Source organism: Ceratotherium simum, chromosome 13, assembly GCF_057802395.1.
Source record: "Ceratotherium simum simum isolate JZ-2026a chromosome 13, ASM5780239v1, whole genome shotgun sequence".
NCBI classification, from domain to species: domain Eukaryota; kingdom Metazoa; phylum Chordata; class Mammalia; order Perissodactyla; family Rhinocerotidae; genus Ceratotherium; species Ceratotherium simum.
Window position 1 is genome coordinate 27,488,023 of NC_141912.1, and position 20,832 is coordinate 27,508,854.

The 20,832-nt window shown below is 41.0% G+C and overlaps 1 protein-coding gene across 2 annotated transcripts; it reads left to right on the forward strand.

Annotated features, from left to right (window-relative positions):
• The first annotated feature begins 200 nt into the window (after positions 1-200).
• On the forward strand, positions 201-11,681 carry ZSCAN16 (zinc finger and SCAN domain containing 16). Of its 2 annotated transcripts, none has more exons than XM_004441768.2 (4): positions 201-264; positions 900-1,348; positions 2,567-2,705; positions 9,030-11,681. In XM_004441768.2, exons 2-4 carry the CDS (start codon positions 962-964, stop codon positions 9,548-9,550), a joined length of 1,047 nt encoding a protein of 348 aa, XP_004441825.1. In that variant the 5' UTR covers positions 201-264; positions 900-961; the 3' UTR covers positions 9,551-11,681. The 2 variants fall into 2 exon arrangements, with proteins under 2 accessions (XP_004441825.1, XP_087294301.1); XM_087438175.1 differs by lacking the exon at positions 201-264 and adding an exon at positions 271-441.
• Positions 11,682-20,832: the final 9,151 nt, after the last annotated feature.

Here is a 20,832-nt window from a genome sequence, read left to right on the forward strand (position 1 = left end):
AGTGAAAAGGTTTTTTAAAAAGAGCAAAGACGACGGGCTTCCTGGACCCGCAGCCGAATTAGGTAAACACACGGGATCCGGATCCTCCACCGACTACGACTGCTGAGGGAGCCCGGCCGCCGCCACCGAGGCGAGGCTTCCTAGAGTGGCCCGGAAGTGCCGGCTAACAGCAGCCGGGCGCCGATTGGTCGGTTTCAGTTCAGCCTTTGTTTGGGGCCGGCCGAAGGACGCTAGCTTTGGCACCTGTTCTTTTCCGAGTGTGAGGTGAGTCTCTCCCCCATCCTGGGTGGAGAAGAGGAGGGGGCAGGACATAGTTGTGGTTTGCAGCACTCCCCTCTGCACACCTCCCCGTCGCGGGCTGTCCCCTCCCCCGCTCCTCCGACAGGAGAGGTCTTGGGCCGGCCTTCCGAGAGAGAACGGAGTGAGAGGGGAACATTCATTGTGAGTTGCTCTGCGGAGGCATCCTTCTAACCCCCTACCTGGGTTGGCGCACGTACCCCACAACCACCGAATCCTAGGGACTCGTGCATCTCACGTTGTGAAATGAAAGAGCCTTTTAACAAAGCCGTTAATACTTAAGGTTTATATAGTCCATACTAGTGATAGCTGCCAGGCCAGGGACTTTGCATACGTTCTCATTTAATCCACACATCAATCTTATGAGAAACATGATAATTTTACACATGAGGATCTGTAATTCTAGTCTAGATAAGTAACTTGCTCTAAATTACACGGTAGAGCCCGGATTCAAATCCATGCCTCTGCTTTAGTGTTATTTTTGACGGCCACCTATGAGACTATTTTTTCTACTCAACGCTGGTTGCTTGCCTTCATTAGTGTTTATGTTCACAGCAGCTTTTGTCATTTCTCTATGGTAACAACTTTTTCTCTGAGACAAGATTCTAAGAGATTCTTCTGGAATCAACCGCAGACAGAGGATTAATCTGAAAAACTGCCCAGAATGGCCACAGCCCGGGAACCTGAGGAACAAAAAGGACTTCTAATGGTTAAGGCAGAAGACCATTACTGCGGCCAGGACTCCGTCTCACGAAAGTACAGTCCTCACAGAAGGGAACTCTTCAGGCAGCACTTCAGGAAGCTCTGCTATCAGGACGCACCTGGACCCCGTGAAGCTCTTACTCAGCTCAGGGAGCTTTGCCGCCAGTGGCTGAGGCCAGAATACCACACCAAGGAGCAGATTTTAGACCTGCTGGTGCTGGAACAGTTCCTGAGCATCCTTCCTAGGGAACTGCAAGCATGGGTGCAGGCGCACCATCCAGAGACCGGAGAGGAGGCGGTGACTGTGCTGGAGGATCTGGAGAGAGAGCTTGATGAACCTCCAAAGCAGGTGAGAAGGGGGCAGTCATTTGGTTGTGAGAGATGAGGGTATCTGGACCAGGCCAAAGCAAAAGACATATGAAAGAACACCTGAAGGTATTTAATATCTTACTCTGGAGAGGAACAAGGCTTAGGGAGGGACCTGACTGCCAGTGTCAAATAATTAAAGGGTGGTTGAGTAAAGAGAGGCACTGGGCTGATTCTGTGTCAGTTTGGAAGGCTAGGATCACTGAGAAATTACGGGAAGGCAAATAGGTATCAGAGGAAAACAAAGAATTTTCTAACATTCATAGCTACCTATAAATGAAATGGGCTACTTTATAAAAAGAACTCCCTTTCCATAGGAGTATTCAAGTTGGGGTTCAAGTAAATGTCAAGGATATTACAGAACAGCGCTTTCCAATGGAAATATAATGTGAGTCATTTATATGTAATTAAAATTTTCTAGTAACCACATTTAAAAAATAAAAACACCTCGTGACCGCTCACCTGCTGACCACTGACCTGCTGTGCCAGCTACGCATCCCGTGACAGTAGTAAAAGGGACATTCCCGTCATATGTGACATATGGTCTTTGTTCCATGACATTATAAAACCACTCTGTAAGCCCCACTTCTTTGGTGTCCTTCTTTCCTTGGGGAATAAAGGTCCTGGGCTAGTCCTCAAACCTAGCTCATAATAAACTCACCCCGATTTCGAAAAAAAATAATAATAATAATAATAATAAAAACAAGTGAAATTAAATATATTTTATTTAACCCAAAATATGTAATCAGTATAAAAAATGAGGTATTTTGTATTTTTTCGGAATTTGGTGTGTATTTTACACTTCATTTATCTCAGTTTGTACTAGCCATATTTCAAGTGCTCAATAACCACATTTTGCTAGTGGCTATCATATTGGACAACACAATTAGAGAAGAAATGCCCCCATTTAGAGGAAGTTGGCCTAGATGATTTTTAAGATACTTTTCAAGTCCCAAGACTATGACTGGACCTTTGCAGATCACTGTGAGAAGAGACACTGAATTTCACTCTCCAGTGTCCTGAACTGTACAGATTAGCCTCTGTCTCTTCTTTTTCAGTCATTATTGCCATTTGCAATTGAATGAGCTTTTGTCCCTTTTTCTGTGTCCTCAGTCTCTGGCAGATGCTTCTTTTGATCTTTTCTCTGAAGTTCTTGCACAAAATCTACCTTACAAACCCAATCATACTTCATTGTTCCCAGGACCCAGCCAATTCAGAAAGACAGATCATACTTTTGGACAAGTTGGCCCCCTTGGGAAGGCCACATGAGTCACTGACTGTCCAACTCCATCCCAAGAAGACCCAGCAGGAGCAAGAATCTGGGGAGCCCCAAAGGAATGGTAAGGAGCAAGAGTTTTGTATACATGAGGGAAGAGGTGGTTCCTTAGGTTAGAGAGAAGCTTTCTCACTTTTATCATCTCCTTTTCAAATTTTCCTGCTTGTCCTCCACCTCACTGTAGAAGATCTTATTCTCCTTCCTACCCTTGGCCCATCATAGAAAGAATTATATTTTAGTTTTTCATTAGACTTAAAAGCTGCTATTTGGCCCAACAGCTGGGGGATGAGATTTAAATACTCATTCAAATTAATAATACCTTATACTTCTATCTGTTGTTATTTGATGATGCTAGTTTCAAATTCCCTTAAATTTCCATTTTAAGCAGGAGAATTTGTATGTCACCCTGTATTAGTCTGTTAAGGATGCCAGAACAGAATACCACAAACTGGGTGGTTTAAACAACAGAAATTTATTTTCCCATGGTTCTAGAGGCTAGAAAGTCCAAGATCAGAGGTGCCAGTAGGGTTAGTTTCTAGTGAGGCCTCTCTCATTGGCTTGCAGACTCGCTGTGTCTTCACCTGGCCTTTTTTCTGTGCATGCAAACTCCTGGTATCTCCACCTCTTCTTACGTGGACGCGAATCCTATTGGACTAGGGCCCCATGTTGATGACCTCATTTATCCTTAATTACCTATGTAAGGGCCGTTTTCCCAAATGTAGTTACGTATTGAGGGGTTAAAGCTAAAACATAGGAATTTTGGGGGGCACAGTTCAGTCCATAATATCCCCCATGCTGAAAGAAGTATGGAAGAGAGAGCAAGAATCAGTCAGTATAGCAGGCATTTTTTTGTTTCTCTGCATGTCAGGTGGACTGGGTTTGGGTTTTGGTTTGCTCCCCCATCCCGCTAATCAGCTCTCTAGTTAAAAACCAAGGTGTCTACTGTATCCCCAGGCTACACTAAAAAGTGGGCAAACTTTAAATCCCAGTTTACCCAAACTCTACTCTTTTCAGTGCTCCCTGTCCTTTCTCTAGAGGCTCTTATGTCCTTAATGCCTCCCCTGGGCAGTATTTTATACTCTGGCCTTTTCTGGATTCCATTCTCACTACTTTAAATGTTATCAGTATGGTTCTCTCATTCTCTAAGATCCCTGCCAGGTGATTTTTCTAGTATGAAAAATTATTTTAAGCTAAGATATTCCTAGCTGACATCTGGAGAGCCTAGCATTCAATTATGTATAATTTAAAGGAGTCTTTCAGTGCTTTTAAAGTGGAGTGTTGGTTACTGGTTGGCTTTAGAGGTGAGATTGAGACCCCCTATTCTGTTCATTCACTGCTCTTTCATTAAACATTTGTTGAGCAGCAGCTATATGCCAGGCACCATGCTAGAGGTAAGGAATACAAAGATAAGACACTTAAGTTCTTCTCTTCAAGAAGCAGAGAAGTGGGCAGTTACAATACACTGTGAGCCACAGGAAAAAAGATAGCTATCCCTGTGTCTGGCCCGCAAAGGTATCGCAGAGTAGGTTTGCTTGAGCAGAGATAATGAGATGGGTGGGAAGGGGGAACATTCCAGGCAGAGAGAACAGTGGAAAAAAAAAACGCATGAGAGCATAACACATTCTAAGAACAGCAACTGCTCTGAGTTTGATTTTGACATGGAGAATTTTGTAGGAGGGAAAATCAAAGGCCAGTGGTGAAGATTCTTGAATACCAGAACTTCATGCTATCAGATGAAGCTGTGGGTTTTAAATAGAGGAGTGGGTGACACAGATTTGTAAAAATCACTGTCCATAATTCCATTTTGTTAAAAGAAAAAGATTGGAAGGATTATCTCCAAATGTAGAAAAGTTATTTCAAAATAATGAAATCACAGGTGACTTATTTTTTTCTTCTCTATTTTCCAAAGTCTGTAAGTGAATGAGCACACAACTATAGGAGGGAGAAAAGATATAAACACAAGGGAGGTTGGGGGAGACCACTCTCAACTATAGAGGTTGGTGAACCAGAGTGGGAATAGGCTGGACAGAAAGGAAGGGGAAAATTCAAGAGATATTTAGTAAGTAGAATGCACAGATCTGATTGGATATTGGGGGGGATATATTAACACAATCCAAGTTTATGGCTTGGGCAACTTGGTAGATAATGGTGTCAGTAATTGAGAGGAATATGAGAAGGGGGATGTATCTGTGTGTAAGAAGAGTTAGAGTGAATTCAATTTTTATACATGTGAATTTGCAGTGCCTGTGAAACATCCAAGTAAATAAAATCCAGCAGGCAATGCAGTTTAAAATATGGTTCTAGATATAGGAGAAAGGTGTGGGAGGAGATAAGAGATTTGGGAGTCATCCCTGGGTAGATGGTAGAAGACATGGGTGTAGATGGGTTGACCAAGAAGAATGTATAAAGTAAAAAGAGAAGAGAGCCACATGCAAAATTTTGAGGCATGTCACCATTTGAAGTTTGGGTGGAAGAAGAGGATTCTCTAAGGAAACAGAGCAGGGACTGTCAGAGAGGTAAGTGAGGCAAAAGAGGGTGGTGTCACTGAAGACAAGGGAGGAGTCAGCTGTAGCCAATGCTACTAATAGGACACAAGATAAAGACTGATAAGAGTCCATTGAATTTGGCATTTAGAAGTTAATGGTAGTCTTAGCAAGAATAGTTTGAGGCAGAAGCTAAAAGATGCAGACCATTTTAATAAGCTTTAGTAAGCTTAACTATGTGTAGCCTTCACCTCTTTTCTGTGAGGAGGCATAAAATAAGAAATTTCCCTCCCCACCTTTGGGAGGAGACAGGACATAGACTCATAAAATAGGTCACAATAATTTAACATGTCAATGTGCTAAATTAATTCTAGCATGTAGAACACAGAATTATTGATTACGACTAATGGTTTGTCTGTGTAACACTTTAAATTCTAGATGGTCTTTCCTTGTTTTTTTATAAATACTTCTGGACTACTTTCACTCTGTTTCCTGTTAGCATAAGTCCAGAAAAATGCACACTTCGTATACCTAAAATTGTACAGGCTTACACATGTGCTGCTACCAAAATAGCTTTTCAAGGGAATAGTATACAGTTAAAATATGAATTGTCTTTTCTTAATCTAATCTACTGAAAGATGCTTAATGAATCTAACTATCCTGTGAGCCCTGAGAATTCTTAGGGAAGTCCATTTTGTCTACATTGAACCATATAAATAGGACTTTTTTCTAAAGTACACCACCAGCAACCTTACATAATTTTTATCTGTGTCCCCACCACCACACTCCACACCAAAGAAATAGACAAGCAAAAAACAAACAAAACCCACCAAAACACTACCACCACCACCACCCCCCAAAAACCCTGCAGAAATCACAACACATACATTTCAAAAAGTACCTCTCAACTTTATTAAAAGTGTGTAATATCTGGTCCAAATCCTCATTTTACAGTTGAAGAAATATACCCACAGTGGCTGTGACTTGTCCAAGTCTCCATAAGGAGTTAGAGGCAGAGCTGAGATTACAATCAGAACCTGGCACTCCTGCCTGCTATTCCAGAACAGTTTTTAAAAGCCATCATGATAATGTACCAAAAAGCCAATATCTTTTTAAAATAAGTTTATTGTTAAACAGAGAGTCTGTTTTTTATGCAGTATTTCTTGTTTAAAAAAATTCATTGTATCCGTACCAGCAAGATCATGCTAGTATTAGCTGTTGGCTAGGGTCATGGGACTCGTCTTTATAAATATAACTGGGAATTACAATAGTAGTCACTTAATACAGAATTATCTTTACATATGACAGAAGAACTTGGAGAGCTGAGTATCTTGCGATTCTTTGTAACATTTTGAAGTATTTCAAAGAGAACTTTTTGGATATGCTCTTAACCCACAACACTGACTCTCTCCATTAGCAATAAGTGATTGTCCCCCTAACTCTGTTCCAGTTTCACTTCATTCATCATTTAACCTTGTCCTTTCTCCCCTTAGACTGTCAAGCATGTCGTACACATGGTAATCAAACGGTCTTTGTGGACTTATCCTCATCTCAGTGACCAGCAGGGCTGGACTTATCTGGAATTGTAACTGATAAGGACCCTTGGTGTTACATGTGCCAAAATAACATTGGAAGAACAGCTCTGGCAGAAGATGCTAGAACCAAATATTCCTAATTTTGTCAGTTCTGAAACGAGGTCTCTTGGAATCCTATTAGCCTGGGACTAGCTGGCACTCGGAAGAGATACATAAACAAGGCCCTGAAACTCCAGTTGGCCAAGAAGTAGACTGCAGGCCCTGAGATGAGAAAAGGTCACATTTGACAGTTTCCATACAATACTCTTTACATTGTTCAATCGCAAATCTAAGGAAGAAAGTTATAATTTGAACTGCTGACCAAGGAAAACCGACCCTATATTTTTAAAAAATGTCTTTTGAAGTCCTGGTGAGAGATTTTTCTCCAGATTTCTCCTTAAGTTATGGGAGAGAGACTCATCTTGAGGACCGTGAAAGCAGTGAAATGAGCATTGGTGCCAACTCTTTGTCTTCTTCTTTTTTTTATTTTTATTCATCATCATCAATAAGCCACAGGAAAGCCAACCAGCAGTGACTCCAGTATGTAAAAAGAAGCTGTTGAGCCAATTATGTTGATCTTTGAGAACACTTCTTAATGGTATGGGGTGCTTCTGATTTCCATAGTTTGCTTGATGATTACTACCCTACTAACTTAGCAATACTCGGGTCACACATTGTGCTTTTACAAATGCTTTATCATACATTCCTTCATCACATCAAACAGAGGCAAGGAGGAGGGCACAGAGGTGATAAGGAAACCAAAATGGTTATCATCTGCCAAAATATAAAAATTATCAGCAGGCCCAGGACTGGAATCTGGATGTTCTGGCTCTAGTCCTTGTAATTTCTAGCCAGAGATAATGTGGCATTTAGGATTCCAAAACAATGTCATCTTAGAGCAAATAGCCAAACTTTGAGAAAGTCTGTTGCCTGATAAAAAAGTGTTTGTAAGGAGGAAGGTAATTGAGGAAGATTTGGTAGGAAGGGGACATGGAGATGACAATGAAGAATGAAATCATGGCACTCAGCTAGGCCAGAGCCAGTGTTTTCCATACCTAGCCCAGGCAGTGAAATGTTCTGCTGCCTCTTGCTGCTTCTTCCGTCATGCCAAGTGAACCACTGAAAACTATCTCTAATTAAATGATTATTGCACAGTTGGGATTCCTAGGTCTGTTGAGATGGTGGTTTCAGCACGCCAATAGGTGACACCTTTTTACCCCCTCAAAATCACCAAAACAGCTCTTTTCTTATAGAATTCAACTCAACAAATATTTATTGAGGACTTGCTCTGTGCCAAGTTCTATGCTAAGCTTGGTGTTGAGGACCTGGGGATCCTCAAGAGGGATGTCAAGAGGGAGAGAGCACATCCAGTTTGGGAGACTAGGGATACTGGAGGAGACAGCGTTTGAGATGGATCTGGAGTAACAGCTAGGCCAGTGGTTCTCAGAGTGTGGTCCCTGGACCAGCTGTGTCTATCACACCAGGAAACTTGTTATAAATGCAAATTCTTAGGCTCTACTCCAGCCTTACCAAATCAGAAGCTCTGGGGATGGGGAGCCCAGCAATTTGTGTTTTAATAAGCCATTCAGGTGATTCTGATGCACAATAAAGTATGAGAACCACCAAGCTAGGGTTTAGGCAGGAGGAGATGATAGCGACGACGTCAGTTTCGGAAAAAAGGATGCAACCCAGCACATACACCAGACCATTCACTGACACTTCCTGCTTAACTTCCTCCTTCCATTTACCCTGATCTGCATGCTCTCATTCTGCTTTTAGCTAATTATTCTTCTTCATACACACTTCCCTCCTTTGATGGTTCCTACTCATTACATTCCTCTCAGATTCCCTAATCCCGTTATCTTCTCCAGTTACTTTTACTCCCACTTACCACCTATGTTTCAGGCCCCTGCATGTTCCCTCCAAACTTTTACCTTCCTCCTCATCTCTATTCTCTAATCTCTCTGTTTATCCCTCTTAATTATCCTTGGCATATCTATAGTCCCCATTTACCATTTACCACTCTGCCTTTGCACAGGATTGCCAGGTAACCCCTGGATCCACATTTTTGCCTTTTCCTCTCTTCTTAATATATTCCCAAATAGTGTTGCTGCTATCTTCCTCACTGGCCTCTTCTTAATTTCTTCCCTATATTGTCAATATATATTTTGACATGATATATTTTTTGACATGTCAATATATATTTGACATGAAAATGACTTTTCATTTTTTTATAACACATTTATAACATTTACATGTTCTCTCTTCCATAGGCTTTTTGCTTCTCAAACCTAGAATAGGACCTGTTTGTGTACTGTTTGTTTGTTACAGGTGATAAAACCAGGACTAAGAATGAAGAGTTGTCTCAAAAGGAAGATATGCCCAAAGACATGGAATTCCTTGGGAAGATAAATGACAGGCTCAACAAAGACATTTCTCAGTACCCTGAATCTGAAGATGCTACTGAAAGTGAAGGCAGATTAGAGTGGCAACAGAGGGAAAGAAGACGCTATAAATGTGATGACTGTGGGAAAAGTTTCAGTCATAGCTCAGACCTTAGTAAACACAGGAGAACTCACACTGGAGAGAAGCCTTATAAATGTGATGAATGTGGAAAAGCCTTCATTCAACGCTCACATCTCATTGGACATCATAGAGTACACACTGGAGTGAAACCCTATAAATGCAAAGAATGTGGGAAAGATTTTAGTGGGCGCACAGGTCTTATTCAGCATCAGAGAATCCACACAGGTGAAAAACCCTATGAATGTGATGAGTGTGGGAGGCCGTTCCGAGTAAGTTCAGCCCTAATTAGACATCAAAGAATTCATACAGCAAATAAGCTCTACTAATATGGTGGAAGTAAGTTCTTTAGACTCTCAGGCCTAATTAGTTATCAATTTACCTTAGAGACCTTATGAGTATCCTGAATGTAGGCAAAGCTTCAGTCATCATTAAAAACTTCTCTGGCACCAGAGAATCTACCTGAATAAAATTTCCTTTTATTTCTTTTTTTTTTTTTAAAGATTTTATTTATTTATCCATCTTCCCCCCAAAGCCCCAGTAGATAGCTGTATGTCATAGCCGCACATCCCTCTAGTTGCTGTATGTGGGACGCGGCCTCAGCATGGCCGGAGAAGCGGTGCGTCGGTGCGTGCCCGGGATCCAAACCGGGGCCGCCAGCAGCGGAGCGTGCGCACTTAACCAAGCCACGGGGCCAGCCCTCCTTTTATTTCTAAATTAGTTCAGTTTCTTGGGAAGAATTAATAGTTATTTCAGAAAGCCTTGTCCATTGATAACACTGCTCACTTGCAGCCTAAGATAACCATGTGTCCTGGTTGAAAGACAATAAATTCTACCTCTCGGCTCTGGCTCCTTTTTACTTGACCATTCAGTGTGTGACTTTAGGCAAGATATTCAAATTTTTCTCTGCCTTCATTTTCCCCTTCTGTAAAGTGCAGATGATATAATAGAGGCTCACCAGGTGTGTTGTGTTAAGTTAAAATAGATGAAAATTAAGAGATAAAAGTATTTGTTTTCCATCATTACTGATAAAATGGCCTAAATATTTATCTGTGTTTTATCTTAAAGTAGGGGGTATATCATTTTGTGGAATTTTTTTGTTTGCCAATGATAAAAAAGGAAACCATCAGATAGCAGACTAAGGAAAACATTAAAGTGGAAAGGAAAGCAGTAAGTGATCAGTAGGAGCTGCTGGGAAGGGGGATAAAAGAGTGTGTTAGGGATTTGTAACTTTGGATAAATCACTTTTCTTCTGAGTCTCAGGTCATTGTAAACTGAGGGAGATGGGGAGTGGTTGGTCTAGAACTGCACTGTCATTCCGTTCCTTAATGACATTAGCCATGTTTCAGGTGCTCAGTAGCCACAGGTGGCTAGTAGCTACTGTATTGGACAGCACAGATATAGACCATTTTTATCATTGCATTAAGTTCTAAAGGACATTGCTATCCAAATTGATCACTGATAAGGTACCTTCCAGCTTTGATATTGTGTGATTCTGAGTTCATGAAGATAACAAAAGAGACACCTGAGGAGGCTGCAATAGCAACAGGAGATAAAATACAAACACCCTAAAAGAAAACAATTTCTTAATAATAAATTTATGGCACTTTTTCAGCCTTAAAAAAGAAGTGTATTATAATTGGAGGAATATGATTATTAAGTAAACACAATAACCTAATAATCTAAATTGAAAGCTTAAATTACTACCTCATCTCTATAAAAAGAGTGTAATTACCTTTATAAGGTAGCATCCCCTGTCAGATACCCTATAGTAATGAGAAACTGGGACTCTCAGGGCACCAATACTTTAAGATAGTGAACAATCCAATTTTTTTCCTTTTTGGCTTAGGAATATACTAGCATTTCATAATTTGCAGCAGTTTTACATCCCGTAGCATTTCATGTATTTGCAACAGTTTTACATCCCTAGTTTGAGAATTTTATAGCATGACAGGAATTGTGGCCAAAGGCCCAACACATTCAAATTTACACCACCATCAAATTGCCATGAACCACTGGTTCTAGGAACAGCCATCACCAAAATGATCAGGAAGTGATCTAATCTCTTATTGAAGAAATTAATTACACATCCTTACTTTTGCATTGTGTTTGAGAGTAGGAAAACCAGCAGAATCATTTTTGTATCTACTACTATTGGAAGATGAATCTTAAATCATTTCTCATAACACCATAAAGATAAACTGAACTTTTATGTCTTTTGAAAATAATGCTCTTTAAGAAAAAAGATGTGTTTACTTTGAATGTTTACATCAACTGATACAAATTTTTAAAATAGCAAGTTTCACACTTGTTTTTGTGGTTTATAATTATCTGAACAATATTTCACAGCATTTGAGATAAAAGATGTTTTAATGGTCATGAAGAGAAAAGTAACGTATTAAATCTTCAGTATTAGAAACATCATTCTTTAAAAAATAAAGCAAGGTGCTTAGTGAATGATATCTTTTCACCCTTTACCTTTAGTCTAGCTGAGAAACACCGTCCTACATAGAAGCTGTTCACAATCTTTAAAGGGGAAACTCATGTTTCTGATCTTGTCCTTCCTTGAATTTAGAGAGGCTTCTGCAATGGTAAGAAAGGTGATCTTGGCTACCACAAGATTAGGTTTCCTAAAATTGGTGAAGACATGACAGACTGGTTTTCTTCTATCATCCTCTGTACGACAACATTCTATTCAGATAGTAGTTCTGAATACCTGTTTTGTACAAAGAATTGTTCTAGTCTTAGAGTTAGCCGTACACCCTCAAAGCCTGAGTGAAGAGTAGTTTGGAGCACTGAGACCACGCTACCCTTTTTAGGTTTGGTGTTGATTCCAAATTGCCACCACAGTGTCTACCATCTGATGTTGACTAGAGGGGCAATGATAAAAGTCAGGGAGGTACAGAAAGATATGGGGCCAGAGACAGCCTGGAGTGGTGTAGACAGAAGAAAGTCCAGTGGGACCTGGGATAACTACAAGCATAAGGCAAAGGACGCATGAGATTAAAGAAGATCTAAGTACCTGCTAGTACTATGAAGAAGCAGGCAATGTACCAGTAAGTCTGTAGAAACCCACAGGAAAAACTGGTGAAGATGCATCCAGTTGAAAAGAAGAGCTCTGAGTTCAGTCACAGCCAGTTACTGGAAGCGAAGATGTAATATGTTAGATATTATCATCAGAACCAATGGGTTCTAGCAGAGAGACATCCTGGAATGACAGCACCTGCTCTAAAAGAACCCTGAACATGGAAGGCAGTGTCTCAAATAGTTGTGTCAGAAACATATGCATTTCTCCTGCCACCTTTTTGGAGGGATTTTTTTTTTTTTTTTTTTTTTTTTTTTGAGGAAGGCAAGAACTTGCAGTTTGTACTTTTCATGATCTAACGGGACAGAGTGATTGAAAGGGGCAGCTCTCAGACACAGATGGGGGATAATGGTGAATGGTGATTCATAGCCTACAGCTATGAAAGGAGGAAATGCATGAGTGTTGGGGAGGAAGGGACATAGGAGGTATGTGTGGGTATTGGTGAAGAGGGGGAAAACAAGATAGAAGAAAAATGGAAGGAAAAGAAATTAATAAAAAGGAACAAGGATATAGGGAAAGGAACAAAGATAAAATAAGAGATGGTGACAGGGAAAGAGGAGAGTGACCAGTAATTCTAATATATCACATCAATCATATTTGAGACAGTTGGGTCATATGATACAAGCCATACAAAGGTGAACAGATCAGCTCCTTATCCCAAGATACGTTGTACACAGCACATATTATTTTTGTTATCTTTATTGAATGGGTCTACATTCTCATCCTGTGCCTAAAATTATTTCTTTATTGTCTAATCAAAAAGTCCATCAACAGTGAAAACACAACTAGTGCTGCACTGTTTCAGAACAACTTGTCCTCCCCTTAGTCCTATCACAAGGGAGTTAAACTGAGGTTCTAAAAGAATAGCTATCTCAGTCTTTCTTACTCAAATCCTCCACAGCATGTTTTCTCAACCGTGGTTCTATTGACATTTTTGGCCAGACAGTTCCTTGTTGTGAGGAGCTGTCCTCTGCATTGTAGGATGTTTAGCAGTATCGCTGGCCTCTACCCACTAAATGCCACTACCACCCCCCACTTGTGACAAGCAAAAACTTCTTAAGCCTGACACACACACACACACACACACACATGTCCCCTGAGGGTAAAATCACTCCCAGTTGAGAACCACTGCTCTATAGGAAAATAATCTGATTTCCATGACTGTTCCACAATCTATACAATAAGATTCTACTTAGAAATGGCACATATGACCAGCACTGCTAGACCCTTTTCCTACCGCACAAAATGATTTCCAGATCGTGCAGCAATTATGCTAGAGAAGTAGTCTACTTTAGGAAGCCAGACCTCACTTACTTTTGAGGATCAGAGGAATCTGTCCTCAAATGTGACTTGCATAAAGAGCTTACAGTGCATTTTTTTAGACCTTCCTCTTCCCTCCATGCCATACTTCTGGTGCTACCCTCTCCTTTTCCCCTAGACCCATCCGTGAATAGACACTATCCTTGATCTAAATCTGCACTGTCCAGTTCAGTAGGCACCAGGTACATGTGGCTATTGAGCACTTGAAAGGCGGCTATGCAATTGAGGAACTAAATTTTTAATTTTATTTAATTTTAATTTTAAAAACTGATAATCCAGTTATTGGAAAACCTTTAAGTATGTTTGGAGTAATTTGGACATGTAAATCTACTTTTTCCATTTTAAATTTTATGTAATCTCAATATAGTCAAGTATTTTCAATGAAAATTTAATATCTGAATTGAGACATGCAATAAGTATAAACACACCAGCTCTCAGACTTAGTATGAAAAAAGGAATGTAAAATATTTTATTAATAATTTTATATTGATTAGATGTTAAAATAATATTTTAGATATGCTGGCTTAAACATATTAAAATTAATTTCATCTTTTTACTTTTTAATGTGGCTATTAGAAAACTTAGAATTATGTAAGTTGATCACATTATATTCCTATTTAATGAACAGCACTGATCGAGATCTTCTCACCCTCAGAGTAGGTCCCATTCTCTATGTTCCAAACCACCTCAATTCTGTGAGGCTAAGTTCTATGATATCAATGACTTTTTACCTAATTCTTCCTATTCGTTCATTCAATAGGTATTTATTGAGTGCACGCTACATGTAAATCCCCTCTTCTAGGTACTGGGAATATAGCAGGGAACAAGATAAGATCTCTGCCCTTATAAGCCTACATTATAAAGGGAGACAAACAAGACAAATATCAAATAGGAGTAAGTGGTATGTAGAATATAAACAATGAAGTGAAATGAAACAGTAACTGAAAGACTAAGTAGTCAGAAAAGGCTTTTCTGGGGAGCTGATGCTCTAAATGAAATATAAATGTCCAGCTTTGGGAAGTTCTGCAGAGACTATGCAAAGGGAACAGCTAATGCAGTGTTTACAGTAGGAATGAATCTGATGTGTTACAGGAACTGAAAGAAGGTCATTGTGTCTCAAGCACTGGGTTAAGGGGAACATGGTATAAGGTTAGGTCCGAGAGGTGCTTGGCAAACAGTATTAGCCGCTACCATTAGCGCTGTTAGGTCTTTTCCTTAGCATCGTGTTCAGCATTTTCTTTCCCTAGCATCGTGTTCAGCATTTTCTTTCCCTCAAAGCTGTTTAAGTCATTTAACTGATATTTGATCTTCATGAATTCACTGTGTTGTTGCTGTTGTGTGTTTTAAAATAATACCCGTAATGTTAACAATTATTATAATTCTAAACTGCTCCCTAAATACCGAACCCCAGTGCAACCCGGAGGTCCCGCCTGTCCACCACTCCGTCGCCCTCTCTCCGACACTCACCCGCCAGCCCTTCTCCCGACCGTGCCCAGCGCCTGGCTCCGGGCTCAGCTCCCCACGCCGTTACAGCCTCGGGCCGCATCCCCCTCCCCAGCCCGCGGCGCTCTGGAACCGTTAGCGGCCGGAAGTGGCTGGGAGTGGCGAGAGCTCTGGAAAAGGGTGCTGGTCTTTCCCTGGTCTAGAAACACTGGGGTTCCCGCCCGGAAAGAGGCCCCGCGCCCCCATGCGGAGAAAGAGGAGACCTGTTTGGGGGGACCCGGGAGCGCATTTCCCGGCAGCTGTTTGGACGTGGTTGCCAGTGACAAGGGCATTCCCGCAAAGTCGACCAACCGTGGAGCTGTGGAAACCTCCAGGATTCCACCAGAGGCCGAAAGTGACTTTGGGGACAGGGGTCTGCCGCGGCCCGCAGCTTCCTATCCGGGCCCTCCCCACAGCTGTCAACTCCAGTCTGCGGTTCCTAGAGCGCGGGTCCAGCGGGCCCAGGCCCGAAGTGGGCGGAGCCTCAGGGGCCTCCGGGTGGAGGCTCGGTCGCATCTAGCTGCCGCCTTAGAAGAGACCCCAAGCGACCGCAGCCGGGGAAAGGAGGGTTTCGCAGACTATGCCTGCCGGTGCCCTGCTCACTGTGATCTGGCAGAACTTTGTGGACGAAGGGAGACGAAAATTGGCCTCTGCTTCAACTTCTCTGATCCTTAGGGAAAATGTGGGCCCACAGTGAAATGGGCGAAGAGTACCGGCGCTGGAATCCTTTAAACGTGGGTTCAAATTCTGGCTCGCCCACTCTCCAATTAAGACCGAGGGCAATTTTTTCTAACCTCTATAAACCTCGGTTCCCTCGTTTGTGTAAATCAGGATAATAATATAGTGCCTGTTTCTTGGGTTGTGACGATTAAATGTGAGTGCATGTAGAAAACTTAGCCTTTAGACGTTTCCCTCCCCTTCTCCGTGTCTCTCACTCTCATTCATGTCAGACAAATGGGACTAATTTACCAACTGTGGCTTTTCTGTAGCTCCTGTGAAGACAAGTAAAGTGTAGGACTTGAGTAAGGGAGAAACCACAAAGTATGCAAAAGATTGACAATCATTGTGAACTCCATATAGGTGCTCATCCCAGCACTTTCCCTTCACTTGGCACCTAAAAGGGGTAGGCTCTTGATAAGTACTTACTTGGATGAATGAGGACAGATCTAGGGGGAAGGAATTAAAGAACAGCAGTGGGAATGTGAACCAAATTGACTAAATTTAGCTAGTTGACAAAACAAGTCAAACCACTTTTGCTGTCAGAAATGTATGGCACATTGCATATTTCAAGGGCCACCAAGTACTGGAAGTGGGAGGGAGATCTCAGAATAAATACTAGACACCTAAGCTAAGGAAGCTTATAGTCTATTTGAAGACCAAATGTAACAATAGCAAGTAATGTAACACAGAATGTGATGAGTGCTAAATAGAATGATAAAATCCTGAGAAGAGAGAGACGCCTGTTATTAGAATAAGAGACCAGTGTTTATATTAAGTAGGGAGCAATGAGACAAGTCTTTTGACTTGAGAGTACTGGGGAAATGTGACAGTGATTATGGGAAAGGGAGAGGGTCATTCTAGAGGGCAGTAAAAGGCAGACAAGATTGCTAATGGTAGAAGGAAAGAAAAAAATCTAAGTGTCTATCAATAGGGGAATAATTAATTACATATACCATGTCCTATTATGGAATACTATTCAGCCATTAAAGTGATAAATTTTCATTGAAAAAAGCAGTGTCAGGACAATATATATTCCATTTTTCTTAGAAGAAAACTATGTTTGTATATAAAGATGTGAGTAATTACGTGTGGTGCTTGTGCATGTAAGGGAAAAGGATGCACTCCAAACTTAACAGTGATTACCCCATATTAAGAATGTGGAGGCCGGCCCCATGGCATAGTAGTTAAGTTCCACATGCTCCACTTCAGTGGCCCAGGTTTGCACATTCAGATCCCAGACGTGGACCTACACCACTCATCAGCCATGCTGTGGTGGCGACCCACGTACAAGTGGTATAGATGTTAGCTCAGGGCTAATCTTCCTGAAGCAAAAAAAAAAAAAAAAAGAGGAAGACTGGCAACAGATGTTAACTCAGGGCAAATCTTACTCAGCAAAAAGAAAAAAAGAATTGTGAAGACTTTATCGTATTTACAAGCTAACAATTTAACTTGCCACAGTTTCACGGATACTGGCAAAAGTCACTAGACTCCTGTGTTAGAGACAAAGGACTTTATTTAATGACACAAGCATCATGAGCTTCATGTTCCCCTTGTCCTCAAAGCCTACAAGGGTGATATAGAGGGGCCCAGGTGAATGCTGCTCACACAATGGGTTTGCATCCTAGCAGAGGAACCCCAAGTTTAGGAAAACCCAATCTTTGCCCAACCTTTGTCCAGAGTGAGACATTATCTTTATCCTGGTAGGGAAACAAATCTCCAAAAAGAGATACAAACATCTTTGAAAAGATAATCTGAAAGAAAATCTGACAGAAGACTTGGAGAAATGTGAGAGATCCTTGGGGAATTGTTTCTCAACACTCTTAAGTAATAACATTTGGGGGTAAAGAAGATGTCAGGTTTTTTTTACTTTATATACATCTAGATTCTAATGTTTATCATGTTTTATTCTAATTTTTAAAAATATAATAAAAAATACAAGTCATACAGAGAAGTTTACATTTGTTTTAATAAAAGATAATGAGCCACTTAGAGTCAGTGATGGGGGAAAAGGTAATGATATTTAAAGAACATGAATCTAGTAACCATATCTGGGATGGACTAGAGTTAGGAAGATTATCTCAAGGCTGCAATCATGTAGGTATGAGGTAATTAAAACCGAGTATGCTGGTTATATTAATGGAAAAGAGCAACATTTCAAAGGAGAAATCTGCTGGCTCTGATGACTTCTCCTTTATCTCCATATTTCATCAAGGTAAATCAAGGAAGCCTCTCAAGACTGCATAACTTGGAAATTGGTGACATTGTTAATAACATCCAATGGTGTTTGCATGGAGAGTTGAATTTAATAAGGAGAAGGAAAATTCCAGGTCCAGATGGTTTCACTGGACAGTTCTACCAAACATTCAAGGAATAAATAATACCTATCTTATATAATCCTTTCCAGACAACAAAGATAAGGTTGCACTCCACTCATTTTATGAGGCTAGCGTATCTTTGATTCCAAACCTGACTCTGACAGTCTCATTCATGAACATAGTTACAAAAGTCCTATACCAAATATTGAATTGAATCCCATATATTGGAAGGATGACATACATCATAACCAAGTTGGAATGCAAGGTTGGCTTAACATTAGACAATCAGTGTAATTCACACTAACATGTTAAAGGAGAAAAATAATACGAACGTTCAATACCTTTAGAAAAAGTGTTTGATAAAATTTAACATCCATTCATAATTTTAAAAGTTAGCAAATTAGGTAATTGAAGGAGAATTCTTAGTCTGATAAGGGGTATCTACAAAACCTACAGCAGAAATAATGATGTTACTTAACTGTACCTCCCCATCTCCTTTTATGTTTGTCAATTATAATTAATCTATTTGATTATTGTATTCCTTCTCATTTTAGAGCTCTTCTCAGAACCATCCTATACAAAAAAGCCCAACTGAAAGTGGTTAAAAGAGAAATCCTCTCATTTTTCCTGCTAACATAGGCCCTCTTCTTATAGTCCTTGAATTGGTGTATATTTTTCATGCTGAAATCAAACAGAATATGCTTGTTATATCCACTTGGACCAAATGGCATGGGATTACACAGCTCACATCAGAATCCCAGTTCCCCTGAGTAAGCCAAGGTGCCATTGCCATGTTTGGGAAGTGTCATCCTCAGAGTATCTGCTTCTTGTTGTATAGTTTAGTTGGGCTTATAGAATCTTCGCATTTCCTCTCACCCATTCGTGGCCTTTAACCACTCCCTACTCACTCCACAATTAATCCCAATAGGTGCCCCCCCACCATCCCACCTGCTGTCACCCTACCTGTATTCTGTCTATTCTTTTGGTTCTTTGCTTTACTTTCCTGAGATTCTTTCCCTTGCCCTTTGTCACTCATGTTTGCCTAACTCTCTGGCTCATCAACCCTATATAGTACTTCCCAAACAACCTCCATGGACCCAGTCTTCCCCCTACCTTCCATTTGAAGCTGTTATCAGTGGAATAGGCTCTTCCTTGTTTCTAGCTTCTTTCCCCTCTTGTCAATCCCTATCTTAAACTTTTATCAGACTTTGCATCAAGATATACACCTATGCACCTTCCCTTCCTCTCTCTACCCACTACCACCTCCCATCCTGCATTTGATTTAAAGCTGCTTCCATCTGGCCCACTGGGCCCCCCAGATCAAAGCCAGGTCTCGTAATAACAGTTTAGAGTCGCCACTCTGCAGTAATATCGGGGATATGGCAACACCAGTCTCAAATCAAGTAGATGACTTGACTCAGCTCCTAGCTACAAAGCTGGGCCTGTGCCCTGTGGCCTCCCTAGCCCAGCAGGCCTATCCCTCAAGCTTGGAACATTGGCCCTGCTCACTGTTTTGCATTTTTATTCTGTTTCTGAATGATAGAGATCTATAGAGTATTTCAACCTATGTGTGTCTTTTTTTTCCTTGTATGTATTAATCCATCATTTCTATGTTTAGAGCAGCATGAAGATTAAATACTTACATACTCATTTACCTAGAAGCAATCTGCCAAGCAGGTCTTCAGCATTCATTCCCCAACTCGTCTATTTAAAATTTTTTTCTGTTCCCTGAATTGTCTCTATTTCTTCTGCAGGTCAGATCTCTTTGTTACTCTTATCGTTTTTCTTTCATGCTCTGCTCATGATTTTCATTAAATGTTTTCTTTTTTTTTTTTAAAGATTTTATTTATTCATTTTTTTCCCCCCAAAGCCGCAGTAGATAGCTGTATGTCATAGGTTCACATCCTTCTAGTTGCTGTACGTGGGACTCGGCCTCGCGTTGTACGGAGAAGTGGTGCCTCGGGATGCGAACCCAGGCCGCCAGCATCAGAGCGCGCGCACTTAACCGCTAAGCCACAGAGCCGGCCCTCATTAAATGTTTTCTGATGCTTGGCGCCTGTTCATATTTAGAAATGGAGTCCTGTGCTGGTTAATTTAGGTAGTGTGAATTTCCACTGTAGTTGTAGGAGGCTGCTTCCGGAGCTGGAAGGCTACAGGCAGGCCTTCTTTTAGAGTGAGTGAACAGGGAGCAAGCAGATAGGCTTGGGGATCTACACAATTACCAAAAATGAGAACGACCTTCTCTGGGGTAGAGAGCTTCAATGTACTTCACTCCTAGGCAGTGCTGTCTTTATTTTTCCTCCTCTTTGTTCCATTGTAGAGGAATCTCAAATTTTGCTATGCTTCTTTGTTACACCTCAGTTTCCTTATTAAGAGCCCTCCCACTTGTTTTAGAAAGGCCAAACAGGGCGAAAGTTGCAAGCTATAGCTAGAGGACAGAAGCCCCAGAGATACCAGTGGGAAAGGGGAGATATCCAACTGTCCCAAATGCAGTTATTAAATGAATGACCCACTTTTGCCCTTTGCAACTACTGATCCTGAGGTTAGAACTTCTCCAGGGTTCCTGTGATGAAGTACACCTGGCCCTGGTGTCTTGCAGGGCAATTACCTCTGCTTCTCCAACAATCCAATCCCAATTACTTATTCTTTTCCAGAAAGTCCTCGAAATTTCTGGACCACTCTTTGTTTT